Source organism: Pseudonaja textilis, chromosome Z (assembly GCF_049901715.1).
Source record: "Pseudonaja textilis isolate UNSWEBS1 chromosome Z, rPseTex1.2, whole genome shotgun sequence".
Classification (NCBI taxonomy): domain Eukaryota; kingdom Metazoa; phylum Chordata; class Lepidosauria; order Squamata; family Elapidae; genus Pseudonaja; species Pseudonaja textilis.
This window is the reverse complement of record NC_142008.1, coordinates 63,601,613-63,622,682: the sequence shown is the minus strand read 5'-3', so window position 1 is coordinate 63,622,682 and position 21,070 is coordinate 63,601,613. Positions and strand designations below refer to the sequence as shown.

Sequence of the window (21,070 nt, the reverse complement as noted above, 5' to 3'; positions counted from 1 at the left end):
CTGGAGAGAGTGGTTGCCTGTTCTTCTCGGCCTCCCTGAGACAGTTCTATAACTGCTTCTCCATTGTCTTCTGGCACCTCCTCCTGTCCTTCTCCGCCACCTTGGAGGGCTTTTTGGAACCCTGGTTCTTCTGGTTCCTAGTCATAGCCCTTCTGGCCACCGCTCTAAATCCTGGAGTGCTGGAACTAGCACAGCTGCCACCAACTATTACACTCCTGGATAACAGGCGCATTTAAGGAGGGTAAAATGGCATAATATAAAGATTATTCAATGAGGTGATTAGCACACCTGGAGAGTTTGCACCGAGCTACGAGCAGTGACTCCTTTATAAAAAAGAGCGCCAGATCAGTGAATCACTATATCAATTTATATGTTTTTCGTGTGTGTGTGTGTTTGTGTGTGTGTGTGAAGCCCCCTTGAGCCAATAAAAATATTTCTTTAGGCCTAAGGGGTTGACACTGACCTATCCAGGTAGATGCCTGGACTTTGGCAGCTTTAATTGAGCAGGCTCAAGGCCTAAGCACTAACTGCTATACTGCTTTGGACGCCTAATGTGGGGCTATGCCAACCTTATGCCTTACTTGCTCCATCATGTACGCAAAAGTTTCGTTCCAAACTCCACAGTCAGGCTGTCAGAGACAGGCCTTCAATGGGACAATGCCCCAACAGTTGTAATTTCAGGAATGGTCTCTGAGGTAACAGCTGCTGTGTTTCCTTGGCGTCAAAAACTCCACTTTAAAATGATGCCAGCCGTTATTTCTGGCGTAAATTTAATCACGGCTTCGGCTGAGGAAAAAACCTACATTAATCTGTTTCTCTTGTAATAGCTGAGGAGAGAGGACACTTTAATGTGCTCCACTCTAGGTCAGGTCTGTGAGGGAGCTTTACTTCCAAAATGTGAAAGAGGAGACTTTTGCGGCAGGCGCGAGGCTCCGCTTAGCGCACCACTCACTATCTCCAACTGCCAGCTGATTTTAATTACAAAGCAGCATCAGAGCTCCTCTTTTTTTCTGTTATTATTCTGAGCAGCCAGAGGCTGTGATCTCACCGAGTTTTGTCCTTTTTTTTTAAGATTGAAGAAAGTAGATGTTCTTTATTTCAGCTGTGAGTCTTCCTGGCTGAGAGAAAAAACTCCTAGCTGATCTGCTAACATCTAGAAACAAGTAAAGTAATAACTAGCGGTCAGAACGGGTTTGTTAAGAACAGATCATGCCAAACCAATCTTATTTCATTCTTCAACACAGTGACTAAATTAGTAGACCAGCAAAATATTGTGGTCATAATATATTTAAATTTCAGCAAGGCATTTGACTAAGTAGACCACAGCCTACTTCTTAGTAAGCTAGAAAAAATTGGAATAAATAGCACCACCACTAGATGGACTCGCTACTGGCTGGCAAACCATACTCAATCAGTAGTCCTTAATGGGTCTAAGTCTACATGGAGGGAAGAAAGCAGTGGGGTGGCACAAGGTTCCGTCTTAGGCCCAGTACTCTTCAATATCTTCATTAACGACTTAGATGAGGGAATAGAAGGGGAACTTACCAAATTTGCAGATGATACTAAGCTGGCAGGAATAGCTAACACCCAAGAAGATAGGCTCAAGATCCAGATGGATCTTGACAGACTAGAACACTGGGCCATATCTAACAAAATGAAATTCAATGTAGAGAAAAGTAAAGTCCTACACTTAGGCAAGAAAAACCAAAAGTACACATATAGCCTGGGTGAAACCAGGCTCAATAGCAGTAACTGTGAGAGGGATCTTGGAGTCTTAGTGGACAACCTACTAAATATGAGCCAGCAATTTGCAGCAGCAACCAAAAAAGCCAATGCAATCCTAAATCGTATTAACAGAGAGATACAATCAAGATCAAGGGAAGTACTAATACCACTTTATAAAGCCTTAGTAAGAGTACTGCATCCAGTTTTGTTCACCACATTATAAAAAAGACGTTGAGACTCTAGAAAAAATACAGAGAAGAGCAACCAGGATGATTAGGGGACTGGAGGCTAAAACATACAATGAACAGTTGCAGGAATTGGGCTTGGCTAGTCTAGTGAAGAGAAGGACCAGGGGAGACATGATAGCAGTCTTCCAATATTTGAGGGGCTGCCACAGGAAGGAAGGGGTCAAGCTATTTTCTAAAGCACCTGTAGGGCAGACAAGGAATAATGGATGGAAACTGAACAAGGAGAGATTTAACCTGGAAATAAGGAGAAACTTTCTGACAGTGAGAACAATCAACCAATGGAACAGCTTGCCCTCAGAAGTTGTGGAAGCACCACCACTTAAGACTTTCAAGAAGAGATTGGGCTGCCATTTGTCAAAAATGGTGTAGGGTCTCCTGCTTGGGCGGCGGGGGGTTGGACTAGATGACCTACAAGGTCCCTTCCAATTCTGATTATCTGTTATCTGTTATCTGAACACAGGCTGAGCTAATACTGGGGACACAAGGAGGAGTGTCTTCAGAAATCAGCTCAGCCTATCGAACAACAGACAGAAGCACCTCCCATGCCTGGATGCTCGGTAGGAGAAAGTAAAGATAACAAATATGAGCAACCCATCAAGATAACACCAAGCAATTATTTTGTTCTATCATATATATCCGAAGTTTCATTTCTTTTGGCTTATAAACTTTACAAAAAATAGCACATAGCAAAGCATACAATTTTGTTAGTATTAGTTTTGTCCCTGAACACAAACTAATGTTTGCCTATCATTTATCATGTTATTATGATAAATGCATGCTTACATATCATCTAAAAAAGATCAGTATGAATGGATATATCAAAAGAATTAAAAAGTCTATGAACAAAAAACCTAAAGCTTATTTTTGTTTGATTGCTGCCATCAAAGTGATTCTTGACTTTTGAAAATTGCTTGGAGTAATTATTAGAATTTTTCATCAAGAATTTTTGGAAGTTGTTTGACACTACTTGTTTCCTATGATTAAGAGTGCAGTGCTGATCCAAGAATCTCCCAGTTGCTTCATGTCCAAGATAGGAATAGAACACATGTTCTCTCAGTTTCTAATCTAGTGCTTTTAACCTCTACATAAAACATGCTCTTATTAGAGCATGCATACTATAAAATATTAAAATTTCATCTGGATTTTATTTCAATTAAACATATATATATTAATGTTATTATGGTTAAATATGTCATAAGAAGAAAGCAGAAAGCAAACTATTGACAACGTTTCGGTAAAAGGCATTTTACTGAAACATTGTTAAAACCATTGCATTAATAATGGCTTCTCAATTTCCAAAATATGCCAAATAAGATTCTGTACATCTTAGGTCTCTTCCTGTAATTTTTAAAAGCTTTTACTTTTACATGTTTTTACAAGTATTTCAAAACAGTAGTTGCCAAGTATATTACAGGTAGTCCTCACCTTATAACTTGCCCATTAAAATCATAAGTGGTTATGTCATTAAGCTAGATGGCCTTGCTTAAAGGCCCCCATCTCCTGCTCTCCCTGATGCAGCCCTTAAACAAACACATGGGTCCTTAAGCAAAGCACAGAATACCTCAGGGTTGAGGAAGGCCTTGTGAGGATTAGTGCAGGGCCAGGCCCACCTGCCCCAGGCCTCCCAAAGCTTCCCTATCCCCTAAGGCACCCCATTCTTCTCTCCACAGATCTTGGCCTGCTCCCAACCTGCCACTCAGTCATCCAAAGCAGCGGCTGCCAACCGGTGGGCTGCGAAAAAATTTTGGTGGGCCGCAGAGAAATCTCAGCCTCAGAGCAACCCCCCAAAGCAATTAATCCAGGCTGTGCAGAAACACAAGGCTGCGCCACCCACATCGCCCGCGGGAACCCTCTCCGCCCACTCACTCCTTATCCTGCAAACTTGCCTGCTGAATTGCTATTTTTCCGACCATCAGCTGTTCTGCTGTGCCGGGAGATTTAGATTAGCTAGGAAGCAGGAAATGGTTGGATTTCTTGCTTTCTAGCTAGTCTTTAGATCTTCGACTCTGCTTTTAAGCACAGCCGAAACTCCCTTAGGACTGAAGGTTCTATTATTCAGTAGACTCACGGCAAGCAAATATTATGTGACAGACTGAGCTAGCCAATTTTATTCAATTGGTTTTAATAAATATAGATCTCTGAATGAATCTGTGATTCTGTGAGCAACTCCATCTACCTGCTTGCTTTGCCTGATTTTGGTAAAAGTTGCTCATTTTTAATAAAAAAAACAATAAATGGTGCGTTGTGAGTTAATTTTGTGAGTTTGCTTGCCAGCAAATTTTATGTGACAGACGGAGCTATGGCAGATAGATCTCTGAATGAATCTGTGATTCTATGAGCAACTCAATCTGCCTGCCTGCTTTGCCTTGATTTTGGGTAAAAGTTGCTTGATTTAAAAAAAATTCAATATTTATATAAACATTTATAATATTTACATACAAGCCATGCCCAGCCAGCCACATGACCACCAAGCCACACCCACAAATTAGGCCACACCTACAGAACCAGTTAGTGGTCCCTGGGATTTAAAGTTATGAGTTTGGTGGTCCCTGAGGTCCAAAAGGTTGGTGACCCCTGATCCAAAGGAACCTAAAACCAGAAGGTACTGGCATGCAAAGGGCTGTATACAGTTTTTTTTGTTCTCAGCTTCCATCCCACCCAGTCACCAAAGATGAGGGGAAAAAGGAGGGGAAAACATGGAAAAAGTTTCAGAGATAGAAAAATTACATATATTGAATCCTAATATTAATAAAATACTTTGACTCTTCAAATTTAACACATTTAAAGCACATCTTCCCGTAAATTTAAAATACAGTAAAAACATGTGAACAAAAATAAACAATTCCACCATTTACTCATAGATATTCTTTTTCACACAAAATTGAATCATATATAGAAGCAGCAACAGAATGAGGCAGGGAAAAATAGAAATTATGTTGTTGCTGGACAACAAAATCAGTAGGGGATTCTTGATGTAGTATTCAAAGCCATAGCCAACTGCACAAGTCCCCTGAGCCACAGGTGTAGCACCAATGTCTTAAAGTAATGTTCCTTTGTTTATTCTGTATTAGTGAAAATAGTCTGGGACCAATAACTTACCTTTTATACCTCCAAATGGTCCATGTGTCATGTTATATGCTGTTCGATAAAGATTGTGTTCATACATACGTTTTAGCTGGTATTGGTTGCCATGTTCTGTATTTCCTAAGCTTCCTATTAAATAAAAGAAAAAGCTGCCTTAAGCTTGCAATATTTTCTCTGGAAAATGTTATTATGAAAGATGCAGTAGTATACTTATATTACACTTGAATACAGTTTTCAGAATTCAAGTTTCATTGATTATTATACCATGTGCCCTCCAAAATTCTTTTGACTATACCACAAAACTGAGGGGAAAATTAACCACTTATTAAAAGTAATTGCAGTACATTTTTCTCACAAACTGAAAGTTTTCAGTTCATTCTCTGTTTGATTCTGATATCAAATAGAGAATACAGATATCTCCATCATACTATTGAAGGAATGACATCATAATCTCCCTAAATTTTGATGAACCGTTAACTCATCATCATCCATAACTTCTATCTAGGCTCAATAGAGTTTGATATATAACAAGTAAAGAGCTGCAAGCTACCTAATTCTTTAGAGGACAAAGAGAAAGGCTTTTGTACTGGGAAGTTTTTAAAATATGAAGGTTCAAAATGTGTTATTCCTCTACAGACCATCACATAGAAAAATCTATTTATGTAGTCATTAAAGGTTGGCCCCAACTTGAGGGCACAATTAAACCAAAACATTATTAGCCTGCAGTACTTCTAAGGTTTATCTTCTTTCTGTATGTATGACCTAGCCCTTTTACTGCTGATGACTGAAAAAATTGCAGCACACTAAGCTAACCTTGGCCCTGATATAATTGCTCATGAACATCTTCAATCAGCTAAGAAAAGATGTTGAGATGCAAGTTTAATATTACAGTATGCTTCTATAAATACACTTTCAATAAGAACTTATATCTTCTGATGTTGTGTTTGCCATTTTCAAAAGCTCCACTTAATGGTTGCATCAGAGAAAGCAAGATGCCTGCTAAACAAGGCGACCACATGGTCACCTTGTTAAATGATAGTTATAACAGGCAACTATAATAGTAGGCTCCATTATGGCCATAAGTCGACAACTACCTGCACTGTGTCAGAAACTTCCTTTTCATTGCCACAAATTAAGGGGACAACTTTTCTAGAAATACTAGTATATGCTATATATATGGTATTCAGCTTTGTTCAGGTATTTTCCCACGTCACTGTAGTTGTGCTTTTAAAGTTGTAACAATGTTTCGGCAGAATCTCATGTGCCATCATCAGGCTTCTGTATTGTGTTCATCTGTGAGTCAGACTTTTATGGTGGTTTCAGTTTTAAATTTGGGGCTGGCCTACTGCTGTGCCGGAATGGTTTTTTCTTCATCCTGATTGGTTGGGAGTCTTGGTCTGTGTTTATTGGTCTTGGAGTTTGCTGTGTTCTGCTTGATTGGTGTTTCTAATATCTTCTGTTTTGTTTTGTGGCTCTTTTTGTGTCTTGATTGGCTGGAAACATTGTGTATTGGAGGCCTTTAGTGCAGCTTGGCTCCGGGTAAATGGACGGCTAACAGTCTGGTGGAATCATACATGATTCCAATGTCAAATGATTGACAGTCTGGTGGAATGAATAGAAGAGATGATTCCACCAGACTGTCAATCATTTGGAAGCCTGAACTCACAAACAAAAAAATCTCCACACCACTAGCCAGGCAAACACCTGGGCACAAACAGATCCCCCCTGATACCTCCAGCTCAAACACACCCCAACCAGGCACCCAGATGAAACCTAGCTTCCTAATAAATGATAGCTGTCCATTTACCCGGAGCCAAGCTGCACTAAAGGCCTCCAATACAGGTACACAATGTTGCCAGCCAATCAAGACACAAAAAGAGCCACAAAACAGACAGAAGATATTAGAAACACCAATCAAGCAGAACACAGCAAACTCCAAAACCAATAAACACAGACCAAGACTCCCAACCAATCAGGATGAAGAAAAAACCATTCTGGCACAGCAGTAGTCTAGCCCCAAATTTAAAACTGAAACCACCATAAAAGTCTGACTCACAGATGAACACAATACAGAAGCCTGATGATGGCAGATGAGATTCTGCCAAAACGTTGCTACAACTTTAAAAGCACAGCTATAATGACGTGGGAAAATATCCGAACAAAGCTGAATACTATACATACATACATACATACATACATACATATGCATACATACATACATACATACATATATATATATACACATACATATACATATATACACATATATACATACATATATACATGCATACATACAGAGAGAGAGAGAAAATTTTCCAAAAGGGTATCTTTTTTATATAATATGAAATAGATTTAATATCATTAAATCTTTAGGAAGAAAATGCTATATTTTATAAGTGGGAAATAGGGAAAGTAAGTTGATCTGATTTGTCTTTTACCTGAGACAGCGTAGATACATAATTTTTTGCAATGCAACACAGCCAGATGAAGCAATTCTGTGCCACTAGCAGAAAGGACAAGATTGAAAATGTGTTTAAAAAACACTTCTTGAAAACCAATAAATTATACTAAATACTAACAGCATGTAATATACAAACTTTTTTTTACCTAATACTTTAACTATTTTTTCAATAACTTTATACTGATGTATACTTATCAAACATATCTTAAATCCAAACAGACAATTCTTTTTAGTTAAAGTGCAACCCCAATAAGAGTATTCAGAAAAGAGAGACTCATAATAATCCTTAAAGAGCACCACCTGCTGTCAAAGGAAGACATAACATACTCCCAAAGTCCTGGAAAGACCTGGCTTATGGAGAATTAAAAGGGAGAAATAAGAGAACTTTATTATCAAATGACTCCTGAACGCTTCAATACAAGACTCAACTGGTAGAGGGATTTATGAAGGTAAACCCTTGGATTACTTAAAAAAAACAGATCGATTAATTTGGAGATATAAAGACTCTTAGACAATGGACATTGAATTTCTTGTTTGAAAAGTGACTTTAATAAGATTGTTGGACTATAAGTACTTGGGCCAAATGGGGATATCGTGACGGTGGGAGAGTGTCGCCCCTCAGCAAGACTGTCCGATTCAACGTCCTTAAGGTGACCAAGGCTGCTGGCACCAAAAAACAGTTCCAGAAGTTTTAAAGACTATTTGTACTTTTCTTTTCGTATCAATAAAGAAGCTGGTGTGAAAAAAAATATAGTTGGACTAGTTAACAAAAACAGATAAAATAAACAAAAACAAAGATGAGTGGAATCTGGAAAGAAAGTGTAAATTTGTAAAGTTGTAAATTCAGGATATAAAAAACACCTTGACAAGAAGATGTGAGGAGATCTTGAATAAAATACAGAGCATAGACATAGAGTTGGAAATTGAGACACAAATGACAAAAAGAAAACAGGAGGTCCAAGGAAGAGGAAGAGTCAACTGAAAGAGTAGCCATAAAAATAGAACAAACAAAATAACAAACAAAACAAAAATTATAAAAAGGAGATAAAAATAAAAATGACGATTAATGAAATAAACCGAGGGAAAAGTACTTTAAGGGAAGTTAAAAGGGAATTGGAATTGCAGGGAGATTTTGTGGGGAGACAGATAGGGGTAAGAGTGGACAACTTGAAAATGAGACAAGGAAACATAGTAGGGAAGGGAGAAATGTTTAAGAGAATTGGCCAAGAAGTGGCAGATAGAGACAAAGAGTTAAGAGAGGAATATGGGAAATAAGAAACGAATAATTAAAGCCTTGTGAATGAGAGATGATGGTTAAAAAAATTACAATTTAACATAAATGTGTGTATTATTAGTTAAGATATATAATCATTAATAAATAGGTATATTAACATTTCATTGGAGGAAAAGGAATGATATGTGGAATTTCATTGACATAAAAATAATATATTGAAATACTGCATAAGATAATAATGAAAGATTACCACTTAATAAAAATAACTGTACTATTATTAGAATTATGTAACTTGTTACAAGTAATACTATGAATACTATTTTATTTGTATTAAAATGTGATTAGAAAGGGGATATTTTTTAAAGATAACAGTGACATAATTAAAAATTAAAAAGGGGATAAACGGAAAATTACAACTCAATATAAATGTATGAATTGTTATTAGAATTATATAGTCTGTTAAACATTGCAAATATGATTATCAATATATTATTTGTAGTAAAAGGACTGATGTTAAGAATATAGAGATTCACACAAAAATAATATATTGAAATATCAAATAATTAAGAATGATAATTTAACAAAATAAGCATATCAATATTAAATTTTAAAATATTGTCAATTGTATTAAACATGAAGAATATTGTCATATTTGTTTTAAAATGTAAGACACTTCGGTGTCACATTGTTCACACAATAATATGTTTGTTGAAACAAGAAAAAAATTACTGCCAGAAAAAGAGAGTAGAAAGAAAATAATTTAGGAGTTCTATAGAAAGCTATATGACCAAATATCAGAAGAAAAAATAAAGCAATACCTGGAAAAATCAGAACTACCAAAAGTGAAATGAAGATAACAGATGTGATAAAAAAAGAAAAGTATAATAAGTCATCAGGAACAGACAGACTACTGGCAGAAGTCTATAAATATTTACAAGATACATTAAGCCTACCAATGCTAGAGGTTTACAATGAAATATTGTTAGAAGCTAAGATACCAAATACTTGGATGGAAGCAAATATTATTTTAATTCCCAAAGATTCAGATTTAACACCGATAAAGAACTATAGGCCAAAATCATTATTAAATGCAGATTATAAAATATTTGCTTCAATAATAGCAGAAAGACTTAAAAGATTTTTGAGTAAATTTGTACACCCAGATCAAAATGAATTCCTAAGTAGCAAATTAAGGATAGTGTGAGAATTGTTTAGATATGTTGGAATATTGTGAAGTATATTCTGAAGAGCAGATGGCATTGATTTTTTTGGATGAACAGAAAGTATTTGATAATGTAAATTGGCAATTTATGCTACAACAATTAAAATGCATGGATTTTGGCAAAAAAATTATTACATGATGGAGACAATATATTTCCAAGCAAATGATAAAAGTGATTATGAATGGGGACTCGAGGGAGAATTTTAATATAAGGCACAAGACAAGGATGCTTGCTGTCCCCTCTACAGTTTAGACTTACATTGGAAGTGTTGAGCAGAAGTATTGGGCAAGACTTAGAGGTGGAAGGTATGGAAATTTAAAAAAAAAAGAAAAATACAAATTACAAGCATTTGTAGACGAGATATTTATTTTAGAAGAACCCCTAGAAACTGGCCCTGTGCTGATAGGAAAAATAGAAAAATATGAAGAAGTTGCAGGATTGAAAATAAATAAAGGAAAAACTAAAATATTAGTTAAAAATCTTACAGATAAACAGAAAAAGGAATTAATGAAGAAGATAGATCTTCAGGTAGTAAAGAAAATTAAATACTTAGGAATCTATTTAAGAGCAAGATGTGTAACAATTAAAGAAGATAACTATACAAAACTACAGCAACAAATAAAGCTGGATTTGGAGAAATTATAAAGTGGGAAGAATAGCTACTATAAAAATGAATCTTTTGCCAAGATTGCTCTTTCTGTTTCAAACAATTCCTATAAAATTAGAGAGAAAAAAACTTTGAGGAGCTAAATAAAATGATCTTGAAATATATATGGCAAAGGAAAAGAGCAAGAATAAGACTAAAAATGCTACAAGAATCTAAAGAAAATGGGGGTTTTAGATTGCCAGATTGGGAGCTTTACTATAAGGTTTCTGCACTTATTTGGGTGAAAGAGTAGATAAATTTGAGGCATAGAAGGTTATTATTGTTGGAGGTACATGATCTTCAATTGGATGGCATGTTTTTCTGTAGTATGAAAAGAACAAAATACACAGATATTTTCAACGACACTATGTAAGAAAATTTTAATATGGGAAAAAGTCAAAACAAAAAATTATATGAAAATATCACTCTGGCTTTTTATGATGAAAGCACTGAGACACCCAAATGTTATTAACTTGGAAAAAATTGTAACATATAAAGACATTTTAAATGAAGTAGGGGAACTCAGATCTAAGCAGGCACTACAGAAAAAAGGGGTGGATCTAGCATGGTGGCCACACCTGCAAATACAGTCAAGATGTGAGAAATATATAAAGACATACGTTTTTTATAAAGAACCAACAATACTAGATCAGATAATTCTAGGGACAGGTGAAGAATTAATAAAGAAAATATACAGCTATCTAGTAAATATCAAAATGGAAGATGAACATGAAAGAAACAATGATAACATGGGCAAAAAACTTTGGATATACTATAGAGTTAGATAATTGGCAAAGAAACAAAATTTATAGTTTCTTTGTAATAGAAACCATAAATTGACAATGGCAACTACTTATAAGGAAAATCTGTACAAAATATTTTAGATAGCACTTGCCATCGGCAAGATTAGCAAAGATGTTTAAAAACATGTCCGCTAAATGCTGAAAATGTAATCAGATACTAGGCTCTATCATATGTGGTGGACATGTCCAAAGGCAAAGAATTTCTGGATGAAAATACATATATGGCTACGGAGAATGATAAAGCAACATATAGATTTAAAGCCAGAAATATTCTTGTTAAGTATAATACAGAGAATTATAACAAAGGGAATATATATTTAAATATTACATGTGTTGACAGCTGCCAGAATTGTATTTGCACAATACTGGAAGAACGAGGATACTCCTACAGATGAGAATGTAATCGAAAAGATATTAGGTCGTGCCAAAATGGATAGATTGACATTAAAAATAAAGGAAAAGGAAGAAGCAGAATATTTTTAACATAGATTTATTTTAACAGTGGTTAGATAATAAAGGTAGAAATTAGAAGATAAAAGATTACTAGGTATAAGTAAATGATGAAAGGTTATTATTATGTATAAGTAAATAATACATTATTACTATGATTACTATTAAGATCATTATTATTATTTTGTATAAGCAAATTGACTCACACAGCACTTGGTTAAAGAAAAAATGCATAAATAATATTAAAGAAAAACCTAGCAGCTTTATTTGTTCCAGAATGTAGAGCAAGGGTCTTCAAACTTGACAAGTTTAAGACATGTGGACTTCAATTCCCAGAATTCCTTAGCTAACATGACTGGAGGAGGAATTCTGGGAGTTGAAGTCCACAAGTCTTAAAGCTGTCAAATTTGAAGACCCCTGATGCAGGGGAATTAGCAATAATGGACACACCTTCATATGCCCATGTAAAACCTCCGCTTCACAAGTTGCATTGCTTCAAGGTGCAATTCAAATGCTGATTTTTCTCTACAAAGCCCTATATGTACAGAATGTGATTATTTGAGGAACTACCTGTCTCTCATAACAACTATACAGCCAATTAAATCCGGCAGAGTTGGTACACTCTGAGTTCCTTCAATTAAATAAAGACATCTGTTGGAACCCTGGAAGCATGCCTTGTCTGCAGCAGTGAAGTCCTCTCAAGTCCTCTTGGGAGTCAGATGTTCCTCAGCCTTTCTTGAAGGAAAGTGAGACCTCTTGCTTCCTTCCATCTCATCTGTTGTACTTGCATTTTTTTAGCTTTATCATTTTATTTAATTATAATTTGTTTGATCATGTGAGCTACATGATCTGTTTGATAATATGAGAGTTAGTGACATACAAGTTTAATAAATTATTAAAATAATAAATAAATAAATTATTTCTTTAAAAATACTCATTTTTCAAGTTGTCACTCTTAAAAAATCAGTACATCTTTTTGGACATTGTGGTAAATTACAATTCAACAAAACTAAGCAACAGTGGAATACATTACTAGAAAGTTAATAACTAGCTAATAACATATTCCTGATTTTTGTGATAAATAACTAAATAAATGTAAAATTTATTTTACCTTTTTCTATTAAACTAGAGCAGGGGTGTCAAACTCGATCAAGTTGCGGATCACATCAGGAGTTTGTTTGCCTTCGGAGGCCCCAGGAGATGTGGTTTGATTATTGGGGTTGATTGGGTGGGTGTGGCCAGGCCCACTTTCCCCTCATCATCTCAGGAACAGCCCTGGGGCTTATCACAGGCCAGATCCAGCCCACAGGCCATGTTTGACACATTCTATCCTAAAGCTATATTCAGAAATCTAATGCATGAGCTTTATATGTATTAGATTGTTCCAAGAAATGTAAGCATCCAAAGCTTGTATCTTGATTACTACTCTATGATCCCAAGATATTTCATAAAATGTGCGCAAGGGCAGGGGTGTCAAACTCAAGGGCTGCAGGCCAAATCTGGCCTGTGGGGTGCTTAGATCCAGCCTGCGGGCCAGCCTGGAAATAGCAAAGGAACTGCCTGCGGTGCCTCTGCTAGTGAAAATAGGGAGCAGGGGGGCGCACCTGTGGGCCACTTTTGACCTGGATGGCATCCTGCAAATTCCTGCATCAACCACAATTCCCTCACTAACCATTTTTCCACTTCCGTTATCCAGCATTCAGGGCAACAAAAGACCACGTGACTACCAGTAAAAAAAAAAAAGAAGTTCAATTAGACCTTCTAACTTTGGAAGATCTTTTTTCCCCGAGAAGTTGGAAGGTCTATTGCATTTTTTTAAAAAAAAAACTGGTAGTCCCCATGGTCTTTTGTTTTCCTGCACTCAGGAGAACAGAGCGGAAAAGTAGGTTAGTGAGGGCAGTTGTGGTTAGTCTGGGATGGGAAGGGAGTGAGAATTTTGCATTATGATTGCTCTGGGATGGGATGGGGTGAGGATTTTGCATTATGATTGCTCTGGGATGGGGTGGGAGTGAGGATGATGTTTGCTCTGGAATGGAGTGAGAGTGAGGATTTTGCATTATGATTGCTCTGGGATGGGGAGGGCTTCCCGTTTTGCTATGCAGAAGGAAGAAAATCAGAAACTTTAAGTAAAAAACAGTAAAAGAGGAATGGAAAAATCCCTATCTGTGGATCAGCGTTTCTCAGTCTTCGCAAGTTTAAGATGGGTGAATTTCATGCTGCCTCGGGAATTCGGGGAGTTGAAGTCCATGCACTTTACAGTTGCCAAAGTTGAGAAGCATGGGCTTAGACTAGAATTTTAGATTTTCCATTTCTGTTTTATTTAGAGTTTGGTGCAATTAAATAAATCAAATGTGATTTCTTTAACTAACAGTGATTAAAGCAATATAAACCATTACTGGACTTTTTGTGAGAAACTGAATTTAAAAGTTGATCTGGGACTTTGATGATTAGATATGGCATTATGGAAATAATGTAGACAAATGGTAATCTTAGAGTAAGAGTTTGATATATTTTTACTTACATATGTACCAAAGAAAGTTGGAAGTCATTCTTTTTCAGTTTTCCTTCTTTTCCTCTTTCTTTCTTATACTTTCACTCTTTTTCTTGGCTATGGATATGTGTCATTGGAGAATATGAATTATGATACACCCACAGGGTGGGGGAAAACTAGGGTCAAGGGTGACAATGAATTATGTGTCTCAGAGTCGGCTACACCCAGGCAGTGCCGGACATGTTAACTCCCAATAAATCCTTTTGAAGTTTTGGAAGTTTGGGTCGAGACTCATGATTTAATTGGAGTAACTGCTGGATTCCTGACACCTGAACCTTTTCTTTTTTCAAATCTGTTTTTTATTTGTTTATTCCTTAGCTTTGTACTTTTTTGATGTATGAAGGATCAAAGACTCAACCATTATAATTCTACATTTCTTATTTACAGAAATCATATCAAAATTTAGAATGAAATCCACTAAGAGCCATCTCATATGAGGCATGCACTGAGTCCCTCTAACCCAGAGGTCTCCAAACTTGGCAACTTTAAGACTGGTGGAGAATTCTGGGAGTTGAAGTCCACCAGAGTCTTAAAGTCACCAAGTTTGGGAACCAGTGCTCTAACAAAAAAATATTTATCAATAGAAGAGAATATTTGTAGCTCAGGGTTGAATTGTGGGGTCCTTGGTCCTCTCTGAGCTTGATGGTTTTCTTGCAGATGTTTCATTTACCAACCAGGTAACATCATCAGTACTAGAAGGGAGTGGAGTTTGCTCTTATTTTCGTATACTACTGGATTCTCTGTCAGTGTTGATCAGTTGCTTCACAAACAGTGTTTTGATTAGTGCCAGGTCTCTAAAGCCTCGGGCAGAGAAGGGCTATTCTCTGCACCCCTCCCTCAAATGTTCTTTAAAATAGAGTTTACCAGCATTCCTTTAGGAACCTTCAACATACAAACTGTGGGTACTCAGCCTAAAATGAATCCACTTTACCTGGAGCTTCAAAATTTGCTGTTTGCTGGTAAGGTGTGTAGCTAAAAGTCAATCTACATTTAATCTACACCTGACTTGGAGCATATTTCTTCATAACCGAACAAACATGTATTTTCTGTGCAGTACACACCCCTTGCCTGCTGTCACAAAGCAAAGCCCACATTTTGTAATCAACCCCTGCGCCCAGTTTTGGCTGATGTGGCCCTCAATGAAATTGAGTATGACACCCCTACTTTAGGGAACAAATTGGTCATAGCAGTAAGATAAATTAGTTTATATCTATCCAATTAGCTTCATCAGAAGCAACAATACTGTTTACTTACGAAACAAATTTTCCTACTTCCACTTGTAATATTGGCTCACATAATTGTACTTCCAAGAGCATATCTTCAGCTTGCATAGCATGTCCAGGTTTTATAGGATGTGGATTATAGATTCTAAGAAATCCCATATAACTGCCTACAATAATTTTATCTGAAATAAAAACATATTTATGAAAGAACATTGAGACAAACATTCATATCCAACTCATACTTCAATGTTCTAAGTAAACAAGTCAGAGGACCAAACTATGCTTGTTTTATTTAAAATAAGTATCATTTACATTTTACTCTATAATCTAAGGTATGTACATATCTAAGTCTCCTAATCCTTACTGAATCCAACCTATGAAATAAATTGGATTAAGAAATTATAATTGGCCTATCCCACAGGTGCTTTTTCAGGAGGCAATTGGACTTCCTTGTTTTTTTCTTTTTTCTTTTGAAGACATTTCGCTTCTCATCTAAGAAGCTTCTTCAGCTCTGATAGGATAGTAGGGAACGGAAGGATTTATATTCCTTGAAGACAGCTGGTAATCTGCATCCTTTTAGAGGGTTGTTGAAGCACTTGGAGGTTTATCTGTGTCCTCAAGATCGTCTGAATAGTGCTCCTGGTTCCTGTAGTCTGCAATTTTTCCTCTGGACTACAGACTACAGGAACCAGGAGCACTACTCAGGTGACCCTGAGAACACAGATAAACCTCAAAATGCTTCAACGACCCTCTGAAAGGATGCAGATAATGTTACGTTCGGCTGAGCTGAGTGGGAACTGAAGGCCATTCACATTGGCTGAGCAGTCTGACAGCAAGCTGTCAGACCGCGTCAGTTATTGCTCATGCCTGTCAGCCGACTCGCAACAGTAACAGCTATTGCGGTTACCGCAGTTACAGTTACTCTTACAGTTAACAGTTACAGTTAATAGTTACTAGTTAATAAAGGTTGACTTAGCATAATCATGGACGTCATTTGTGCCTCACAAAACTGGCGACGAGGATGGGATCGATGCAGTGAAGGCACACAGAAATTTCAAAGAGTCGGAGCGTGCAGTGAAGTTACCTCAGCCAGCTGATGAGGTGTCCTCCTCTCCGGCATTTCTGTGTTTCCACCCTACAACGGAGACGTGGTATTCCTACATTAACCATTTTGAGTGCTTTTTAGATGCTGCGAATTTGGCGGACATATCAAATCACAGAAAAAAAGCTTATTTTCTAAGCTTCTGTGGAGCAGCTGTCTTCGACACTGCCACTGCTTTATTGGCGCCACAATCAGTTAAAGAGGTTTCCTGAGAAGCACTCCAGGAAATCCTGAATAACCATTATGCCCCCAAACCATCGCCAATCGCTAGGTGGCACACTTTTTGGCGATGGGCACAAGCTGAGGGGGAGACCATCAGTATGTATATGGCTGCTCTCTGAACGGCTGCATTACAATGCGGGTTTAAAGAGCTTGATGACATGCTTGATCAACTAGTATGTGGAGTGAGACCTCAGACTCCAAAGACGTCTGTTAGCAAAAGGTGACCTCACTTTAAAAATGGCAATTGAAGAGGCTCAAGCCGCTGAGATGTCCAATCTCTCTGCGGCTTAGATCCAAGACACAATTAGCAATCCAGGGGCTAAACCAAATGCTACTGTTCATTTTGAAGAGTTTACCCCGATGAATTTTTAGATTATGGCAAAGACATTAATCGCCTTTCCAATTGCCAATAACTGCAGCAACAAAAAGGCTGGAACCCAGGGAACAAATCACAACAGCTTCCTACAGCGCAGGTCATTTGTTTAAGTTGCGGGGGTAATCATTTCTATGCCTCATTCCTTCCGCACAAGGCTTCTATTGCAGAACCACTTCACAGATTATTAGATTCTCAAGTTCAATGGTCGTGGGGCAAATCACAACAGGATTCTTTTGACGCTATCAAAGCAATGCTTTCTTCTGACAGCGTATTGATGCAATTTAATAACCAATTGCCTTTGATCCTATATTGTGATGCATCCTTATGGTATAGGTTCTGTCTTAGCTCATATATTGCCTAGCGGAGTGGAAGCCCTTATAGCTTATTCTTCAAGGACTATGTCAGCAACAGAAATAAATCATTTAAGATTTCTAAACCTGTCTGCAGGTTTAGAAATGCTATTTGTTTAAATTGCCAGCGAAAGGGCCATATAGCCAGGGTCTGCAAATCTGGAAAGAGAACACCACAATCACAGCCTCAGCTGCCAAATAGGTTCAAAAAACAAAGGGATGAATGTTTTACTGTGATTAGACGATCTTCCACTGACTCTCTCAACATTTTTCCACAACAGCTGAACATTAATAAACTTCATGTAACCATCTCGTTAGAAGGTAAAGACTGTCCAATGGAGATTGACACCGGTTCATCTCTGTCCATACTGTCTTGGGGCACCCTAAAGAGACTGATTCTGACCATCTCAAAGAAATGGCTTCAACCTTGCAATCTGTTTCTCAAAGATTACCAGGGGCGTAACATACCAGTTATAGGAACAGGCAAGTTTGCAATTAAATTTCAGGACTTCAAGGGACAATTACCCCTTACTATTGTAGAAGGCACCTTACTTAGTTTAATGGGGTAAGACTGGTTTGACGCTTTAGGGCTTAAAGTGACAGGTGTACATTGCACTCAAAACCAAGATATTGAGGCACTGTTAGCTGAATTTAAGGACGTTTTCAACAACCAGTTAGGCCATTAGGTAGGCACCCCAATTTCTTTTGCATTAGACCCAGCAGTAACTCCTATCAGATTGAAACCCCGACGTGTCACTTTTGCATTAAAATCAAAAGTGGATGCAGAAATTGATAAGTTGATCTTCCAAGGGGTCCTGGAGCCTGTAGCTTATGCACTATGGGAAATCCCTGTAGTGACCCCTCTTAAACATGATGGCTCTATCAGATTATGCGTGGACTATAAGAGCACAATTAAATAAGGCTTTGTGCACTAACCTTATCCTGTGCCTGTAATTCAACATCTCCTCCATTCAATGGAAAAGGGCACCATATTTGCTAAGCTTGACATGGCCCAAGCATATCAACAGCTGCCTGTCACTGAAACAACTGCTCTGGCCAAAACCATTGTAACACATCGGGGAGCGTTTAAGCATAAACACTTGCAGTTTGGGGTATCTGTGGCTCCTGGTATATTCCAATGCCTTATGGAACGATTGCTGCAAAGTATCCCTGGCGTTATACCATACTTTAATGACATCATCATTTCGGCACAAAACATGCAAGACCTCCTGCAACGCCTTAGACAAGTCCTCACTTGCTTCCAGACCTCAGGACTCAAATTAAAAAGTGATAAATGCAAATTTGGTGTTTCCCAAGTGGACATCCTGGGCTACTGCATTGATGCTCAAGGGATTCACCCTACAGACTCCAAGGTTACAGCCATTAAAAAAGCACCTGTTCCTACCAACAAAAAGGACTGGCAGGCCTTTTTAGGTCTTCTAAATTTTTATGCCTCATTCCTTCCGCACAAGGCTTCTATTGCAGAACCACTTCACAGATTATTAGACTCTCAAGCTCAATGGTCGTGGGGCAAATTACAACAGGATTCTTTTGACGCTATCAAAGCAATGCTTTCTTCTGACAGCATATTGATGCAATTTAATAACCAATTGCCTTTGATCATATGTTGCGATGCATCTCCTTATGGTATAGGTTCTGTCTTAGCTCACATATTGCCTAGCGGAGTGGAAGCCCTTATAGCTTATTTTTCAAGGACTATGTCAGCAACAGAAAGAAATTACTTGCAAATTTATAAGAAGGCTTTGGCAGCCATTGCCTCTGTTAAACGATTCCTCTATGGTTGTCACTTCCATTTAATAACGGACCACAAACCTCTCCTAGGTATCCTGGCTGATGACCGATGAAGTTCCCCTATTTTGTCCCTAGGATGACCCGCTGGGCATTATTCTTGGCCGCATACTCCTATACCTTGCAATACAGGGCTGGAAAGCACCTTGGACATGCGGATGCATTGAGCCATTGCCTCTTGCCAAATTATAGACCCTGCTCCTTCCTCATCTATTCTACTAATTGACGGCCACAAAAGCCTGCTCTAATGATATTATTCTCTTACGAGTATTAGACTGGGTGATAAGGGGGTGGCCAGAGCGGGCTGTAGATGCCCCATTTATGCCATTCAGAGCAAAGCAGCATTAATTATCCACCCAACAGGGCTGCCTACTGTGGGGAGGTAGAGTAGTAGTTCCCAATATCCTCAGACCTAAGTTTTAAACAGCTTGCATGAGGGCCACCTAGGAATAGCCCATATGAAGGCTTTAGCTCAGAGCTATGTTTGGCATAGACTATGATATTACCACAAGAGTTAGGGCATGTCATACATGCCAAATTCTAGAGTGGCACCTCCAGCCTCTACTTCTGGGGAATGGGAGTCTGCTAAGTCGCCATGGGTCAGGGTCCATATTGACTGGCTGAGCCGTTTCAGGGTCGCACCTTCCTTATCATTGTGGACTCATATTCAAAGTGGATAGAGTCGGTCCTCATGAAGCCTACCACATCAGAGATGATCATCAAGGCGTTAGATCGCCTTTTTGCAACCCATGGTTTTCCCGACATCCTAGTGTCGGATAATGGTCCACAGTTTACTCCGGCGAACTTTGAGTTATTCTTGGCACACCGGGGCATAAGGCATGCCCTTGTCACCCCTTTCCACCTGGCGTCTAATGGTCAAGCAGAGAGGGCTGTGAGGGCCACCAAGGAAGTGCTGGGGTGATTAGAGGATAAGGACTGGCATTCTAAGTTGGCAAAGTACCTGCTAATGCAACACGTTACCCCCAGCACAGTGACCAATTGTTCCCCAGCAGAGTTATTAATGGGCCAAAAGTTAAGGAACCATATGGACAGACTCCACCCCAGTTATGCCCCAAATGTTCCTTTAAATTCTTTTAGTGGCATTAGAGTTTTCCAAGTTGGGGATTTAGTTTATGCACAGAATTTTGTAGGTAATCCATTGTGGCTGCCAGGGAAAATAGAGGCAATTACCAGTCCAAAATCTTATAAAATAAGTCTGTCGGATGGCCAAGTTTGGCGCCTACATGTAGACTATGTAAGGGGGCATTGGGCTGAGTTCTCAGAGGACCCGTCTGATAGTGAGCTGGCCAGCGCACAGCAACGCGAACTCGGAGTGGCCGACACGCCAAGGAGTGAAGGCCTACCTTTAGAAGTTTCTCCATCTGAGTTCGAGTCAGCCAACGAGAAGGGTCCAGCGTTGTCTCCATCGTCGTCTGTTAACCCTGAAAGCGATCATTCTCCAATGACCGGGCAAGCCGAACTGCATAGGTCCAGCCAGACTAGGCAACGCCCCGCCTATCTGAATGACTATGAATGTGCTTGACTGGTGGGAAGAGGTGTTAC

The 21,070-nt window shown here is 38.3% G+C and overlaps 1 protein-coding gene across 6 annotated transcripts in view; it reads right to left on the bottom strand.

Moving 5' to 3' along the window:
• Positions 1 to 21,070, bottom strand: part of BBS9 (Bardet-Biedl syndrome 9) — a 365,750-nt gene that overhangs the window by 337,511 nt on the left and 7,169 nt on the right. For 5 of the 6 annotated variants that reach the window (XM_087917940.1, XM_087917939.1, XM_087917936.1 and 2 more), the window contains exons 3-5: positions 15,680 to 15,830; positions 7,496 to 7,560; positions 5,073 to 5,186 (exon numbers count right to left, since the gene is read on the bottom strand). In XM_087917940.1, coding sequence (XP_087774066.1) covers positions 5,073 to 5,186; positions 7,496 to 7,560; positions 15,680 to 15,830 — 330 coding nt within the window. Of the gene's footprint in view, positions 1 to 5,072; positions 5,187 to 7,495; positions 7,561 to 15,679; positions 15,831 to 20,871; positions 20,950 to 21,070 lie in introns of all 6 variants that reach the window. The other variant, XM_087917938.1, reaches the window with a different exon arrangement.